Source organism: Humulus lupulus, chromosome 1 (genome assembly GCF_963169125.1).
Source record: "Humulus lupulus chromosome 1, drHumLupu1.1, whole genome shotgun sequence".
NCBI classification, from domain to species: Eukaryota; Viridiplantae; Streptophyta; class Magnoliopsida; order Rosales; family Cannabaceae; genus Humulus; species Humulus lupulus.
Genome location: NC_084793.1, coordinates 298,921,323 through 298,938,636, shown reverse-complemented (window position 1 = coordinate 298,938,636; position 17,314 = coordinate 298,921,323). Strand labels below are relative to the sequence as shown.

Here is a 17,314-nt window from a genome sequence, read left to right as displayed (position 1 = left end):
ATATATATATATATATATATATATATATTAAAATATATAAATTGGAGAAGGTTTTTGACTCATTTAAAGTTAAAGCCCAAGTTGGCACACTTGGTTGAAAATGAACTTAGAAAGGCACCTTTATATACCTCTGAATAGTATAGAAATAAGTGCAAAACAATATTTCAAGCACATTTGAGAACAGTGAGAGAAAGAGAGAGAGAGAGATCATGAAGTGTGCTCTAGTACTTGTTCCTTTAATTATTGTAAGTATTTTAACGTTGTCATCAAACGTTAATGCAACCACCAAACGTAGTCATTTGGTGCTGGTTCATGGAGCTGGACACGGAGCTTGGTGCTGGTACAAGGTGGTCACTCTCTTACGATCTACAGGTCATAATGTCACAACCATAGACCTCATGGCTTCTGGAATCAATCCCAACCACATTAGCCAAGTCAATCGTTCAGTAATTGACTATGGAAAGCCATTGATGGATTTCATGGAGTCCCTGCCGACCACGCCTGCTAATAAAGTCATTCTAGTGGGTCATGGTTTGGGTGGTCTTAGCATATCTATTGCCATGGAAAGCTATCCCCGTAAGATCTCAGCTGCAGTATTTGTCGCTGCTTTATGCCTGGTCCTAATCTTGGCTATCGAAAAATGATCAAAGAGGTAAACATATATAACAAATATATGTTTTTTTGGTTGACTTGCCAAAATTGTACTCTAGTTCAATTATGATAATTCTTTGCAAAATCAGAGTTGATATTTTACAACTAGTCGAAAATTTTATACTAGTCGAAAAATTTAGATAATTCATCAAATTTTAGACAAAGATCATTTTGTAAAAAATTATCAAAAGTAAGTGAAAATGTAAAATTATTTTTAAAAAAAAATTCATTCTCAACAATTTCTACTTTTTTTTCTTCTTTTTTATCTCTTTCTAAAATGTGTAAGTTTCCTTTTTTTGATATATATATATGTGTAGATTACAAGAAGATCAGGTCCTTCTATGGATTCAAAATTAATATTTGACAATGGTCCTAAAAACCTTCCAACGGCTGTAATATTAGGGCCAAAAGCTATGAGCACAATGATGTACCAACTTTCACCACCACAGGTAATAAAAACGAATGCAACTTAGTATGCCATAGTGAATTATATATATATATATATCTTCCAATATATCACATGTAGTGATTAATTAATTAATCTTTTTATTTTCTTATATTATATGTATCTTTATTAACAGGATTTGGTTCTGGCACTGTCATTGGTGAGAGCTTTCCCTTTGTTTAATAATGCAGAGTTGACGATCAAACAGGTACAACTTAACAAGGAAAGATATGGATCAGTGAAAAGAGTATTTATAGTGTGTGATCAAGACTTAACATACGAGGAGAGTTTCCAAAGGTGGATGATCAAGGAGAACCCACCGCATGAAGTAAAGGTCATCAATGGGACTGATCATATGGTCATGTTCACTAAACCGCTTAAGCTCTTTACGCTTCTTGGGGAGATTGCAGAAAAATATTCTCCAATGAGTTAAACTAGCTAGAATAAGTACTGTTTTTGGAGTTGGTGTGTTCGTCTATGGTTGGTTGTGTGTGATGATATGTAGTGTAATAATACGCGAGAAGCTTAGGGAGTTATTTCTCGCTGTTGTTCATGAATATTGTATTGTACTGCTACTAGTTTTTGTTTGACTTTTTTGCTTGTTAATAGTCTAAATATATGGATGGACTAATTAAAGTTAACTAAGAGTGTTGTCATATCTTTATATATGTATAGATAACATTTAATTAAGTACATTTTCTCAAATAAATTAATAAGAATACGATGAGCTAATAATTCTCCAGTATCCCAGATATGTATCTAGAATAAGCAAAGCTACCAAAGTCTAATAATAATAGGCCTATAAGAAATAACAGGGTTCTCTTTAATATATCGTTTATTTGTCGCAAAAATATTTAATGTTTATCGAATGTAATATTTAAATGTTCAAATTTTTTTTTACGAGAAAAACATTCAAAATTGTTAAAATGTAGCATTTAAATACTTAGTTTTTTATTGCGGCAAAAATAACCAAAATTATTAAAAAGTTACACCTTTACTACCCAACAGTTAAACAAAATTAATACAAATATATTTGAAGTTATAAAAAATCATTAAATAATATAAAATAGCCTAAATTAATTCTAAAATTAAAGAATAGTTTTATTTAATGAATATAATAAATAAATAAATAAATATTCTTTTTATTATATTAACATTTTTTAATAAAAAAATTTCTCTTCTGATTTTTCTTTTAAATTATTTTCAATCAAAAATATTTTTTTTATTAAATAATTTTTTTTTAATTTTAGAATTAATTTAGGTTATTGTTGTATATTTTTATATAATTTTAATAAATTTTATAACTTAAAATATATTTATATTAATCTTTTTTATTTATTTGGGAGCGAAAGAATAATATTTTTGCAACTTTGGGTAGTTTTGCCGCCAACAAAAAAATTTAGGCATTTAAATGCTATATTTAAACAACTTTTGATATTTTTTCTGTAAAGAAAAGTTTGATTATTTTAAATGTTACATTCGATAAACATTAGATATTTTTGTCGTAAATATTCCTTAATAAATTATGCTACTTTAACTTCGTATTATTATTACATTCAAATCATTCTTCCACTCAAAAGGATCTGCGCAGGATTAATAAATGTCATATCAAGTACCATTGATAATTCATGATTACAAAATAAATATTAATAAATTTAAATAAAATTAAGGATGATAAAAATTATTATGGAAATAATTTACCTCTAATCGTGAAAGAATTTGCATGTTGCTTGTGGATCTTTCCTATTTTAGCCCAAAAAAAGTAGTTGTGAGATCAGTTTGTTGAACTAGAATCTCAATCTTCGTAGATAAGTGGTGATTATATTCACTAACCTCGTCTTATTCTTAACCTCCCAATATAGAAAGATCATTTCTTTATTTTATTTTTCCCTGATTTTTGTACCCTAATTTTTCCCTCAATTTTTGGTCATCAGTTCTTTATTTTGTCCACATTTATTTCTTGTTTTCAAATAACATAATTTTATATTTTTATATATATATATATAAATTGCATACATTGTCTATATATGTTAGATTGCACGTTAGATATCTAAAAGAATACAAATATAATATATTTATTGATCATGCACTTATTTTCATGATCTATCTCATCCTATTCTAGTTTTTAATCATCAAGGAAAAAGAATGGACAATGTGAGGTGAAAGTCAAAATTAAATACGTTTATATAATATAAATATATATATATATATAAAATAAACAGGGCAATACATATTTATATATAAGTTAAACAGATCTATGAAATATTAAATGTGGGACAAGATTTTATTTTTGTCTATTATTTTTTTTTTAGGGATTTTTGTCTAAATTTTTAGGTAAACGTATATATCGACTACAGAAGGAACAAATATATATATATATATATTTATATATATATATATTTATATATATATATATTTATATATAAGATGTGATAGAGTAGATAATGAGACAATAATTTAGGGAGCCGTAAGTTAATCAATTTGACTATTATATACTGAAACTTTCCAAATTAAAATTTATGAAGATATAAATAAATATATATAATTCTTCCGTAAATAACAAATTTTTTTAGTTTTAATGTTTTTTTTTTTGTTAATTTTAACATAATATTACAAATATTTAATATACTTTTAAAAGTTATTAAAAATAGATATTTATTAAATATAGTAATATAAATTAAAACATTATAATAATATTTAATACAAAATTAGATATTTAATAATTATATTAATACAAATTCAAATATTATAAAATATCATTATTATAATAAGATATAATACATAATCTTAATTTTTATTAAAAATTTTATCATTTATATTTATAAAGAAAATATGTTTTTTTTTTATTATTTATGTAACTTAACTAAATGTGCGTACAAATAATATAACTGACTAACTACATAAGAAATTAGAATAGTATTTATCTTCTATAAAAAATAAATAAATTTTTTCTCCAATCTTAAATGTGTGATTTGAATAATATCATAAATGTTTTATACACTAAATATTGTAGTTTATAATCTAAAATGTTTTCATATATATATATTTTTTAAAATCATAAATAATTTTTAGGTTTAATTTTTCGTATATATATAATATTGTTTATTTATTTAAAATTTATATGCAATATTATGAATCTATATCTTGTATGCAGTCTTGGTGTATTCTGACTTAATTGTAACCAGGTCTGGCCTTAAATGTTTTGGACTCAATACATATATAATATATATTTTTAATTATTATATATATAATAAATTATAAGCTCAAATTAAGAAAACAATAGATACGAATAAATGTCGAGAAGATAATAAGATTTTACATAAAGATTTAAATTTGATAAGCCATTTGAGCCTATATATGTGAGTGTTTTCAAAATGAGTAAGCATGCATATTGCAAAAACGACAGCAGTATCTTAAACTATTTTCATTAATTTCACCAAAGTTTTAATAATATTTAAAGGTGTGACAATGATCATCACTGCTTGCATTATTAATTATAGTACGACATTTTGTTTTTAATTGTTTTAGCTAAAATATATATAAAACCAAATTATTTGAATATATTCATTAATTTGCTATAATTATTCACTTTAATCATCATAATTGTCTATTTTAATTTAAAATATAATTTTGAATAATTATATGTTATTATTAGTGTAACAAGTTTATAAAACTATATAAACTAACATTATGTCGCTAGAAATATTAATTTTATGTTCATCAACTAATATTAGTACAAGAAATCATATTATTTATTTCATATAAAAAATAAATTAGTGACTAAAATATATAGTAACAAATTAATACTATTTGTTGAGCATTTTAATCGCTGAAGAATCACTAAAATTATAAATTAGTGGGCTTGTAACTTTTTTTTTTTACTGAAAAAGAAGATTAATTTTAATCAGAAAATATATGATTTTCAGTGTGACTAATAATTTTTTAGTTGCGAAAGATTTTCAGTACGTGACTAAGGAGCGACTAAAAAAATTTAATCACTGAAACAATTAATGACTAAAATGTGGTGTTCTAGCTATGACTAAATTTTTAGTTGGTGATTTTTTATTTATTTTTTTTGGTAGTAATATAGTTTTTCTTTTTTTTTAAATAAAAACTTAAAGTCAACTTACATTTGAGGAGCTGATTAAGAACAAAGGAGTCTATTCAAGAGAGAGAGAGAGAGAGATGATGAAGCGTCATGATTTTGTTGTTGTTCATGGAGCTGGACATGGAGCTTGGTGTTGGTACAAGGTGGCCACTCTCTTACAATCCATTGGTCATAATGTCACAACTATAGATCTCACGGCTTCTGGAATCAATCCTAGCCAAATTAATCAACTCAATAGTTCAGTGATTGACTACGCTAAGCCATTGATGGATTTCATGGCGTTTCTGTCGGCCATGGAAACAAATAAAGTCGTTGTAGTCGGCCATAGTTTGGGTGGTCTCAGCATATCTCTTGCCATGGAAAGATTTCCCCTTAAAATTTCAGCTGCAGTATTTGTTACTGCATTTATGCCTGGTGCTACTCTCAGCTAGCCAAAAATATCTGAAGAGGTAAACATATATATATAATACAATATTCTATATTTCATCCATATTTCTCTACGGTATAAATTCAACATAGCAATTTTCTAAAATGGGTTGTTTAAACTTTTTATAGTTGTCATCAAGAGGATTGACTTCTTATATGGATTCAAAATTCATTTATGAAAATGGTCCTAATAGTCCTGCAACGGCATTAAGTTTTGGGCCAAATTTTGTGACAACAAAGCTGTACCAGCTTTCCCCACCAGAGGTAATATAGAACACAACTTTAACTATTTCCAATTTAGTATAGTTTAATAATTAACCTTTTCCTTTCTTATAACATGTTTTTATATATATATATATATATATATATATAATGATCATCTTTAATAACAGGATTTAGTTCTTGCGCTGTCATTGCTTAGACCTTTCCCTTTGTTTAACAATGAAGAGTTGGTGAACAAACAAGTAAAACTGACTAAGGAAAGATATGGATCGGTTAATAGAGTTTTTATAGTGTGTGACCAAGACTTAACACTTGAGGAGAGTTTCCAAAAGTGGATGATCGAGAGCAACCCACCTCATGAAGTCAAAGTCATTAGTGGGACTGATCATATGGTTATGTTCACTCAACCACTTAAGCTCTTTATTCACCTTGTGGAGATTGCACAAAAATATTCTCCAAAATAAACTATATATTACTTTTTTTTTAGATAAATATATTACTTTTTTCTTAGTTTGAAATAATATGCAAGGACAGAGATTTATAGCTCTATATAATACATTGTACTCGTTTGTGTGTGACTTTACTTTTCCATGTTAATGACTGATAAAAAGTAAGAATGCCCTATATATTCTCAACATCTCATTAAGTATATTCTCATATAAATCAATATATTTTTATAATTAAGCTCCTTAGAACTTCAAATTTTATAAGATATCAAAATGTTAGATACAGAAAGTTTAGAGGATTAATTACTTTTGTGGATATATATATATATATTTATATATGAGTTATTAATTTGTATATAATTATGAATTTTTAATTGCACAAGAAGTGAATGATTGATGAATATGTTCAATATTGAAAGGAATTTTTGGTAGTTATATATATATATATATTAAATGTACGTTGTAGGCTTAGTTTTATTTATAGAATTTTTTAATTATATTTATTAAATTGGTATTATTGTCATATAAATTTCAAATAAATAAACAATATTATATATAAAAAAATGTCATAGACATATTAAATGAAAAATTAAACCAAAATATTATTTATGATTTTTTTAAATATATGTCTATATATAATATGATAACTTTTTTAAACATCATGATATTTTTTTTAATAAAAAATAAGATTATATGTATTATATATTATTATAATGTTTAAATTTATATTAATATAAGTATTAAATATCTAGTCTTGCATTAAATATTATTATCATAACAATATTTTATAATATTTAAATTTATATTAATATAAATATTAAATCTCTAGTCTTGTATTATATATTATTATAATAATGATATTTTATAACATTTGAATTTGAATTTAAATTTATATTAATATAATTATTATATATACAATCACTACACCAAACACCCATTACCATAATATATCATTATAATACTATTTAAAAAGAGTTATGGTATATTCTCAAAGTTTCAGGCGGCAAATAAAATAAAAAAGCGCCAATTTCCCTTTGACCCATTTCCCGTAGACCTATCTCTCTCGGTCTCTCACTCCCCTTCACGGAAGACAAATCCTGAGAAGAGGCACATCTCCTCTCTCTCAGATCTCTTTCTCCCACCAGACCTCTCTCCTTCCCTCTTTCTCTCTCACCTGTCTTTATGGAGCCCGACCTTCCCTATCATCGGCAAACGGCGCAAATGACAGGGGCTCATGGGTCTTGTGAAAACGACGGGCTCAGGGTCGTGGGTGGCTCGGTCTCACGGAGGGGGTGGGTGGCTCGGTCTTGCAGAGGGGGTGGGTGGCTCGGTCTCACGAAGGGGGTGGGTGGTTCGGTCTTGAAAGTAACAGCTGGTTATGGAGAGAATGGTAAGTGTATTTACTGGAGAGCTTTATCTCTGATGTGTTGAACTTGTAGAAATCTAGTTATGAGACACGCTAAAGAAATTGGTAATATAGTTTCATTCTTGTTTTTGTACCAGTATCACGTAGAATAATATAAGGCCTTGTGCTAATTTTGTAATACAAACATGTGTTGAATTGAATGTTATATGCTTCAGTTCAATAATTTTATTACCACAAACTTTTTGTGTCTTTGTGTGTAAAAAATTACAATACTACTTATACAACTCTTGGTGTGTATATTTATTTTATTGTCTTGATATGGAAGTAAAATCTCAGATTTTGAATCTTATAAGCAAAAGCTTGACTATTCCTTATGTGATCAATTAATTATGTAGTCAAAATAAATATGTATTATTGACTTGCAATCTTTTATACTTTATTTGCCCCGTAAATTCCATATCTGTGCCCGAACCTGTGCAGCATCGCTCTCTGTATCATCAGGCAATAAAGTCTTTTTTAAACAAGAATTTCAGATTGAGAAAAGAGAACTAAGAATCGCATCGAAGGTCAGTGATTCTCTGCTTCATATGTTGCTAATTTTCTTTTTCCCACCTTTTCTTATCTAAAAATATTGTGACTAGGTACCCGAGATTCTTACTGCTGGTTCCAAACTAGAAAATATCATTTTTGAAATTGTCAACTGTGAGGGTATTGTGGATGATACTATCCACGATGAAGAGAAAACTGGTCTGTCACATATGCTAACAATAAAGGCTGATTAGCTTAATTTGGGAGGTCTGTCCGGTATACTTTCAAGCATGGGCACTGCATTGTTCCTGCTATTCCTTTATCTCAAATTGCAGGAAACTATAGCTTCTTAGCTATCCATTCTCGCCATTCAAACCTTAGTCTGAATGTTGAGGTGGGAACAACTATGTAAAAGCTATATGTGATGGTTTTGTTTTGTTGGTTGAAGTAGTTTACAAACCATTACTTATTAGCCATTGCTATACTCCATATGCAGGTTCATGTCAAACTTGCTATACCAAATCCAAAAGTGGAGCATGATGGAAAAAACTTCTCCACGGTCATTGAAAATAATAAAAAGGTACAAGCATACAACTACTAATTGTCACTTTTACATTACTTTTCAAAGAATATGCAGTTTTTATCTTGGCACGGACTAACCATTGTAATAATTATTTTTATTCATCTATAGAGTTTCACAGGCTTTAGGAAGATATATCTTCCCTTCTTGTACACATTTCATGCTGGATTTAGGATTTCTTGAGTTTCTTTATTTCACTGTAGGTCTTTGAAGAGGACCTGTTAAAAATTGGCTCTGTAGTCTGAATATTGGAAGAAAAATGTGTCAAGCTAAATGAAGAGAAGGAAAAAATTGAGCAAACTATGAAAAAATTGCAAGGTTTTGACTTGCTAGCACATCTATAGCTATTCTTTTTTATCTGCTGGAATCATTGTAAAAATGTTTTGACATATCTAAAGAATCTACTTGACCAAATCGACCATTTAATTTTGTGACACTGACATGTCCTTCCATGCTAGATAGTATACCTGGGTGCACTCACTCGGCTTTTAAAAATTATTGTAGTGATGAGACGACACTCTTTTTTCTATTGTGTGTCCTGGGCCTTGTTTTTCTAGTTTTAGGACATATTTGCTATATTAGAACTTTGTTGATTGAAGTACTTAACGGGATCTTATATTTGTTGTAAAATTTCTAGATTCTACAGAACTATATCCATTTGGTCTCGAAAATCAGTTGTCCTCGAAAGAGGAAGTGATGGAGAATATAGAAAAGATGGGTAACTCTGCTGCTGCGGTTCTTTGCATTATTTCTAGGGGAATTCCATTCCAAGAGCCAGAAAATCATTTAATGAAAGACACAATAGGAGTGGTTGCTCTACTTGGAAGAGTTCGACCTCATTGCAGCCAGCTGAGCAGGTCAAACATCTCATGTGTTTGCATTTTCCCAACCAAAACACTATCTTGTCGTCCTTTTATTTTATTTTTTCTTTATTCGGTTCTAACTTGTAGGTTTGTCTACATTTAGGATACTGTCAGAATACTTGGGTGCAGATCAAATGCTTGCTGTTGTCATTAGATCTTTCGAAACTGTTGTTCTTTTAGAAAGGTATAAACAAACTGGAGAAGTTGATCACAGCCATGCTATTCATGAAGAAGTAGCCATTCTTGGCAAATCTATAAATGGTCGATTTCTTGTTATATGCTTTGACAATATAAGGTGACATCCAAAGCTTCTTAACTACAATTAATTTATTGACACAAGATAATCTCTCCTTTCTTATCAAGTACAAAGTTGGATCATCTTAGAATATGAAGATTTACTCAGAGGACTAATATTCCTTATTGTTTGGCAGTCCATTCAGAGGTATCTTGTAGTTTATGGCCATCTTAGTCAGTAATTACTATATGAATGGACAATTTATATCTCACTATATTCTTTTTGGGCTATTTGGTATTTGGACAAATGTTTTAAGTGTTGTTGACAGTTGTGTATACTGAACCGTATCTTATCATTGTTAGATTAAGCAATCACTCTTTTAGACACAATGGTTCTATATTTCAAATGGTATAGGCTTACCTGGTACGATTAAAATAGGACCTTGAGAGTGTTAAGCTTGGTATAGATCACATCAGTGACCCATCTATGTGGTATCTTGATGAGTAGGTCACATCATTGTGCCCCATCTTTGTTTTTTTTCTTGAATTGAACCTCAGTTTCTCATGCCAGTGAGTCAACTATCTAATGCATTTGAACTATCTAACATTTTCTTTGCTTGAATTTTTTTAGTGTAAAATTTGAATTTGCCAGATTAGTCTTAGTGTCCAGTCTTTTAAGTTTAATTGGAGAGCTGATTATTGAAATATAAACTGAACTGCAATTTGTTGGATTCAAAACTTGGACAGTGTATTATACTAAACTATTCGGTTCTTATCATTACAAAATGATTTGCTGTTGTCTATCCTTGTGCAGATCTCTACAAATTTTTGTTCTCCAAATATGAATGTTGTCAATGAGAACTTCCTCCCTCTGCTCAAACGCCTTGATGACTGCATAGCGTAAGGGGATGCTATTTACATCATATATATTTATGTATCTATTTTTGCTGCTTTAGTTGCATTCATTAAATATTACTTGTGTCGTACCATTAATTTATATGTTGATTTAGGGAATTACTAGCATATTTTTTTGAGACATTTATTTTCTCAATCAACTTGATGACCTTAAACATTATCTACTTTATATTAGGTATGTAGAAAACAATCCACAGTATGCAGAATCTGGCGTTTACTTACTCAAATTTCGACAACTGCAGGTAGAAACAAATTTATGCAGATAGCTTATTAGATAATGTTACATTTTTGCACATTCTTCCACTCATGTACTTTCTGTACTCAAAAGTGCGTCTTCTCAGGTAAAATAATGTACGGGTTGAATTAATGCGCTCCATTGTTTTGTGCTGTTTTGTTGGGTTGGTAGACCTCTGTTTCTGTCTCCTTTTGGTCTTAAATCAAGTGCTCTGTTTGTTACCTAAAAAAGAAAACGTTCTGGTTCTATATGGTTATTGTTTCTTCATCAGGTTCAGTCAGCAATCCGGAGCAATAGTAGCAGCAAGGCATCTCTTGCTGAGGGTGTAGAGGCATCTGTTATATATGTTCGTTTCAAGGCAGCGGAAAGTGAGGTACTGTTTCTTTCTTAGCGATTCTTTTTTATTAGGACTCATGTTTGGTTAGTAATGATATGTAATTAAATCTCCTCTGCTATAGGTTCATGGGGCCAGAAACTGCACACGACATATTTGTTAACTTCAAAGACTTGTACTATTACAATGGGAACAAGCTTCCTTTTGCTGCTGCTCAAATTGGCCAGGCTTTCAGAAATGAGGTTCTTAATTTTCTTATCTTTGGACTTTAGCACTTATGTTTGCATAGGATGCTCATATTATTTCTAATTGGTAATGGGTCTTTGTAACTAGTATTTTGGTCCTCTCCTTTCTTATAAGAATAGAAAATAGCCCTGTAATGTAGCTGTTGCATTCCTTAGAAATTCTTCTTTTGTGCCCAAAACTGTGTCCCATTGATCTGTGACAGTGTTGCAAGGTCCATTTTGTTTTTTAAATTAATTACTCTTAAGATATTTCCAAGTTTGCCATGTAAAAAAAAAGGTTTGCTTTATAAAAATATAAAAAGCAGCAATGTTTCTTCCTTTCTTATCCATCTGTGTAAAACTGTTATTGGAAAGGTTGTAATATTGGGTAGTGAGATCATTGAATGGGTAATTTTACCTAAAAGTTTCATCACATCTCTTGATTGTGAGCAACATAACTAGAATTTTGCTTTACTAATTGTGTCATAGTTTGATTTAGACAGGATAATTTCTAAAGGATTCTTTTGTTGTATGAATAGATATATGAACTGGGTTGGAACTGGGACAATTTAGAACTTCTAGCACAGGGCAGAAACTTCATGTTATGATAAATGGCAGTGTAAGTAACATCTCATTTAATGGAAGTCTTAAAGGCAGTGCTAATATAACAATAAAACTTTTTCTATAAGCCTTGCTAATTTAAAATTGTATTTGTCCTCTGTTTTTGCTAGTCTACTTAGTTTTGTTTCCTCAACTGAAATATATGAGTACTGCCCTGTTTTTGTTTCTCAGGCAAGTAAAAAAGCCTTGGATCCATATTGCATTTTTTTTCTACTTTTGGGTATAAACTTATATATGGCTCTTTCTTGCATGAGGTTTGGGGTGAATTTTAGTTAGTCATTTTAAAGTCAACACCATACGTTTGCTGTTTTAACGTGTTCGAGTTAATGCACTTTCTTTCCTGATCATTAATTTTTTTATTTGAACAACTGACCCATTGTTTCTCATTTAATATATTTTAATTAATACACCGTCTAGGTTGCTGATTTGAAAGATTCTGTAAGCTTTATTCTAAGAATAAACGAAATGTACTGAAAAGAACCAAATCTTGCACAAAGTCTAGGTTAATTTGAGAAAACCTAGCAAAAACTCCCAGGGTAGAAATTCTAAACTTTAAACAGTAACCAAATTCTTCTATATATCCCTTCCAAGTATTCTCTTATACTATTTATAGAATAACAATAACACTTACTAGCCAACCAATAGAACTTGAGTAAATTTACAAGTCAACACACTAATCCTATATAGCTCTATTCAATATCTGATGCCTAACAAAATGTTTGCAGATCATATAGTTTTAGATGGCTTCTTTGATGTGATTATTGATTATTGGCATTTTAAGTTAATTTATATTGTAAATATATGCAGGTTTCTGCCAGTTTAGTCATGGTGCATTTGATTGAGAAATTAGCTGCTGGTGATACTGGAAGTTTATTTGTATCAATACTTCAGAAGATGAGCACCATGTCTAAAAAGGTTTGCTGCTTCCCTTTTAAGATTGGTATAGTTAGTTTAGATAAATAGTTCAGGCATGTTGTAATAAATTAATTGGGAAGTATTGAGCTCTTTGAGGGCTCATTTTAACTAAAATCTTAACTGGAACTTGTTCACTTTCTTTCAGTTTTTCATAAATTTTAGGTAGCATAATATCTCTGTTTTTTTTTAATTCCATTTGCAGCTTAAAAGTCATCCTGCTTTCTCTGAATTGTTAGCCCAATATTCACAGAGCGCTTATAGGTATTAAATTCATTTTTGTTGTAAATAAAAGCATATTGATTCATGATACCATTATTGAACTTCTGAAAAAGCTTTGGAGCTTATTTGTTTAATGGTCATTAACTACATGAGGTGTTCCTCTTATTTAGTATTTTAATTTATATTAGACTGAGCACAAAATTCTTAGTTGCATGAGTGATCTTTTTGAAAGTTTTTTTAAGTTATGATAGGTTTCTTACATTTTGTGGTGTATCTCTTTGTTTAGAGATAGAGTTCATCTCTTAAATTAACAAAATTTTCCTTTAGATTAGATTGTATTAGTGTTGATAATCCAAAAGTCTGTTAGTAACAGCTTTGTCTTAATTTGTTATTGCTTTGTTTGTCTTTATTTTGTTAATAAGGTCTCATTACTTGGAAAAAGTAAACAATCACACAGTATGCTTAGAGGCATGAGTGTGTATTTGGAATCTTGGATTTACTTGGAAAAAGTAAACAATCATACAGTATGCTTAGAGAGATAAATACTTGAAGTACTCTGTATTTGGAATCTTGGATTTACTATTTGTATGCCTGTGTGGATGTATCAGGTTTTCAATGGTGGAATTAGCTATTTTTTGCTATAGATATTATATAATTATGAATACATTTTCCTGTTAGAATTGTAGTTATTTATCTCGTGTGAAGTGAGGGCATGAGTGTGTATTACGGTATGTGTTTTTGTTAGTTAGTTATACAGTTTATGTCCCAACTGACTGTTTTGAGTCATCAGACTCATCACCATAGAGAAATTTTCTACTAATTCTCTCTTATTTTATTGTTCATCTGAAAATTCCCTAGCTCTTTCTTGATAGCTCTCTTATTTTATTGAACTAAAACAGATAAGTATTTATCTTAGTTTTCCATTTTCTTCTTTTGAAGTTTTCAATGTATCATTTAAGAAAAGACTGTAAGTTTGTTGTTGTGGTGGCAATAACTTTTGCTCTTAATAATAAAAAGACTTTTTTTCTACAATGTGCAGGTATATTGAGATGATTTCTTTGGAGCAATTCTTGACAACATTTGTAGTTGAGGCCTTTAGAATGGAAGAATGTATTTCACTAATTTTTGTATACATTTCTTGTTTTGTATTTAGTGATAAGGGAATCTGAATTGGACATAAATTATGTTGTAATATGATTTCTTAAGCCTAGACTAGTAGACTAAATATTGTAATTACATTTGAGTAATTAATAAAAATCTATTTATGTTACCTTATTTGGCTTCAACTTTCATATTTGTTTTCCTAATTTTGTGTAAGTAAAAAAAGATATTTCATATTTCATATTAAATATTATCATAATAATGATATTTGATAATATTTAAATTTATATTAACATAATTAGTAAAAATTATGATTATATATTATTATCATAATAATATTTTATGACATTTAAATTTATATTAATATAATTATTAAATATATTGTATTATATATTATTATAATACTCGTATTTTATAACATTTAAATTTAAATTTGAATATGAATTTATATTAATATAATCATTATATATATGTAGTCTTATATTAAATATTATTATAATAATTATATTTTATAATATTTGAATTTATATTAATATAATTAATAAATATCTATCTTAGTTAATTTTAAAGAAATATTCTGTTAAATATTTAGAATATTCTATTAAAGTTAACAAAACAAACCGTAAAACCAATAATTAATGTTATCTACACACTTTTATATAAAAGAGATATAAAAATTTCCCAATGCTTAAGTGAGATATTCTCTCAATAAATCAACAAGGTTATTAAAAGTGAACTCCTCTCCAAGTGATTATTCTTCTATTTTCTAACAGTTAGAATACAACTTATCTCATTAGTCCATGTTATTATCCTTATTTCAATCTATTAAATTAGTTTAGATCAAATTTTAATAAAATTAATTTATAGAAAACAGATAAAAAATTTCTTCATCGACCATCGAACCAAGCCTGGTTTTGAAAACATTTTGTTCAATCATTAATGAAACGATGTACTAACAATGTTGATCTCGATATGAGCTTTCTCGATACTCTCGAAGAGGAGTTCCTGGCGAGGTGGCAAGCTCAACTTGATGAGGAGGAAGCCGAGGAGGAGGTAGAAAAAGAAGTAGAGAAGTCGGATACTGTTAGGGGGGGTGCACCTGCTTCATAGAAGCGAGGTCATGGGCTGCGTCCCATTAATATTTTTTTAATAATTTTTACTTATGCCCTTGGGGAAAAGACAATCTACAGCTCGTTTAAGGGCTATTTTATGTTTATTCAGACAGTCATTTATGTATATGATTTTCTTTGCTCGAAAACCTTTAAACACTTAATTTTAGATTAAGCTTTTACTTTAACATTTTTGCTTACATTGCTTACATTTTCGGGTCGAAATATTTTAAGCATTTGATATTAAAGGTTCGATTTTATGTTTGTTTATTCGTACAAACACATATGTTGGATTTAGGCTTAAGTTTCAATGCATTCATGCACAGTTTACTTGATGTATCCATGTCCGATCTCGTTTTTTATCAAGGTCGGACCTTACTTTTACCATGCACTCGAAAGTACTTATATGACGTGTGAGATAGGTAGTTTAGTTATATCCTGCTTTTCTAGTCACTTTTCCTCTTCCTTGAGTAGCCCCAAGGTTGTGAGATCGAAACTATTTTTTTGCAAAATATTCCAGCCTCGATCTCGACCTAGCTAGAAGTAGGTTTATTTATATTTCAACTTTTTGTCGATTAGTTTTAGCTGGTTTGATCCAAACTTATTTAGCTTGTGTCTGGTTTGTGATCCACACACGTAATTTTGATGATCTAGTTATGTCCAGATCATCTTAGCTCGCGCATCTGGTTATATCCAAACACTTTTATTCTGTTGATAATCTGGTTATGTCCAGATCATCTTAGCTCGCGTATCTGGTTATATCCAGACAACTTTAGCTTGCGTATACACTTATAACTTCTATGTCGGGTTAAAGATCCATACATTTTTTATTAGTTTACGTGTATACAATCATTCTTATGTCGGGTTAACGATCCAGACATTTTTATTGTGTGTTATTTATTTTTTCAAACTTATGGTATTATTGTATACCACTGATGCCCATGTAATATCCTATGAGTGTGACCTATTGAATTAAGAGAGTTTGCAAAAAATACAACTTTTAGTAAAGAAAGCAAAGTTGAACACTTTATTAACAAAAAGTATTATAAACATACAAGCTTGGTTACAACAAAGGCATCTTTCCTACACTACTGATAGTAAGGTCGTAGATGTTCGCCATTCCAAGCTTGCGGTACTAATTCTCCGTTTAATTTGGCCAATTTATATACTCTAGGTCGAATAATAGACTCGATCTGGTAAGGTCCTTACCAGTTAGGTCCGAGTACTCCAGCAAACGGGTCCCTTGTAGCCAAGAATATGTTATATTATTTTATAATATAATGTAATATTATATTATTTTATAATATAATGTTTTAGATTAAATAAATGTGACATAGAGTGTCACATATTGTAACATATAATAGAGAGTTACATTATTTGGATATATGTGAAATATCCAAACATGTAACATATTTGGTGTTACAAATTCATCACAAATTTGTAACTCCTAAATATCACCCATTATTGTGTAGATTTGTTGTTACACAATATTGAGATGAATTTCTTAAAGCCATATGAGAAATGGCTGATAGAGATGTGATTTTAACTCCTATATTGTGTATGGAAGTTACAAAATCAAGTGGGAATAAATTGGAACGTTTTGGAAAAAACTGAAAAATTTGTTGATGAACTTGACTGAGGGCCGCGGCGCCTGGAACAAGGGCCGTGGCCCTAGTGGCTGACAGCTTCATACAATTTCAGTTTTTATCCAATTTTGAACGATTCCAACAGCCAAGTAACTCCCAAATCTCTATTTTAATTCCATAAAAACA

General features: G+C 29.3%; 2 protein-coding genes, 2 long non-coding RNA genes and 1 pseudogene across 4 annotated transcripts; all 5 read left to right on the top strand.

Moving 5' to 3' along the window:
* Window positions 1–209: 209 nt before the first annotated feature.
* LOC133779804 (methyl jasmonate esterase 1-like) lies at window positions 210–1,529 on the top strand. Its single transcript, XM_062219713.1, has 3 exons — window positions 210–593; window positions 969–1,100; window positions 1,233–1,529. Exons 1-3 carry the CDS (start codon window positions 210–212, stop codon window positions 1,527–1,529), a joined length of 813 nt encoding a protein of 270 aa, XP_062075697.1.
* A 3,755-nt stretch (window positions 1,530–5,284) lies between these two features.
* Window positions 5,285–6,316, top strand: LOC133779796 (methyl jasmonate esterase 1-like; annotated as a pseudogene).
* Window positions 6,317–7,655: 1,339 nt separating this feature from the next.
* On the top strand, window positions 7,656–8,443 carry LOC133779711 (uncharacterized). The gene is made up of 3 exons (XR_009869160.1): window positions 7,656–7,688; window positions 8,145–8,230; window positions 8,306–8,443. It is a non-coding gene; the product is annotated as an uncharacterized LOC133779711 (long non-coding RNA).
* A 46-nt stretch (window positions 8,444–8,489) lies between these two features.
* LOC133779704 (structural maintenance of chromosomes flexible hinge domain-containing protein GMI1-like) lies at window positions 8,490–10,396 on the top strand. The gene is made up of 5 exons (XM_062219632.1): window positions 8,490–8,586; window positions 8,689–8,772; window positions 8,976–9,090; window positions 9,410–9,629; window positions 9,739–10,396. The coding sequence occupies exons 3-5, from the start codon at window positions 9,075–9,077 to the stop codon at window positions 9,932–9,934; spliced, it is 432 nt and encodes a 143-aa protein (XP_062075616.1). The 5' UTR covers window positions 8,490–8,586; window positions 8,689–8,772; window positions 8,976–9,074; the 3' UTR covers window positions 9,935–10,396.
* A 2,609-nt stretch (window positions 10,397–13,005) lies between these two features.
* On the top strand, window positions 13,006–14,602 carry LOC133779701 (uncharacterized). Its single transcript, XR_009869159.1, has 2 exons — window positions 13,006–13,113; window positions 14,372–14,602. It is a non-coding gene; the product is annotated as an uncharacterized LOC133779701 (long non-coding RNA).
* The last annotated feature ends 2,712 nt before the right edge of the window (window positions 14,603–17,314 follow it).

Coding starts and splice junctions, on each gene's coding strand:
- LOC133779804 (XM_062219713.1), top strand. CDS start 210: ATGAAGTGTGCTCTAGTACTTGTTCCTTTAATTATTGTAAGTATTTTA. Junction 594..968: donor CCCGTAAGATCTCAGCTGCA/GTATTTGTCGCT, acceptor ATATATGTGTAG/ATTACAAGAAGATCAGGTCC. Junction 1,101..1,232: donor ACCAACTTTCACCACCACAG/GTAATAAAAACG, acceptor CTTTATTAACAG/GATTTGGTTCTGGCACTGTC.
- LOC133779704 (XM_062219632.1), top strand. Junction 9,630..9,738: donor CATTGCAGCCAGCTGAGCAG/GTCAAACATCTC, acceptor GTCTACATTTAG/GATACTGTCAGAATACTTGG.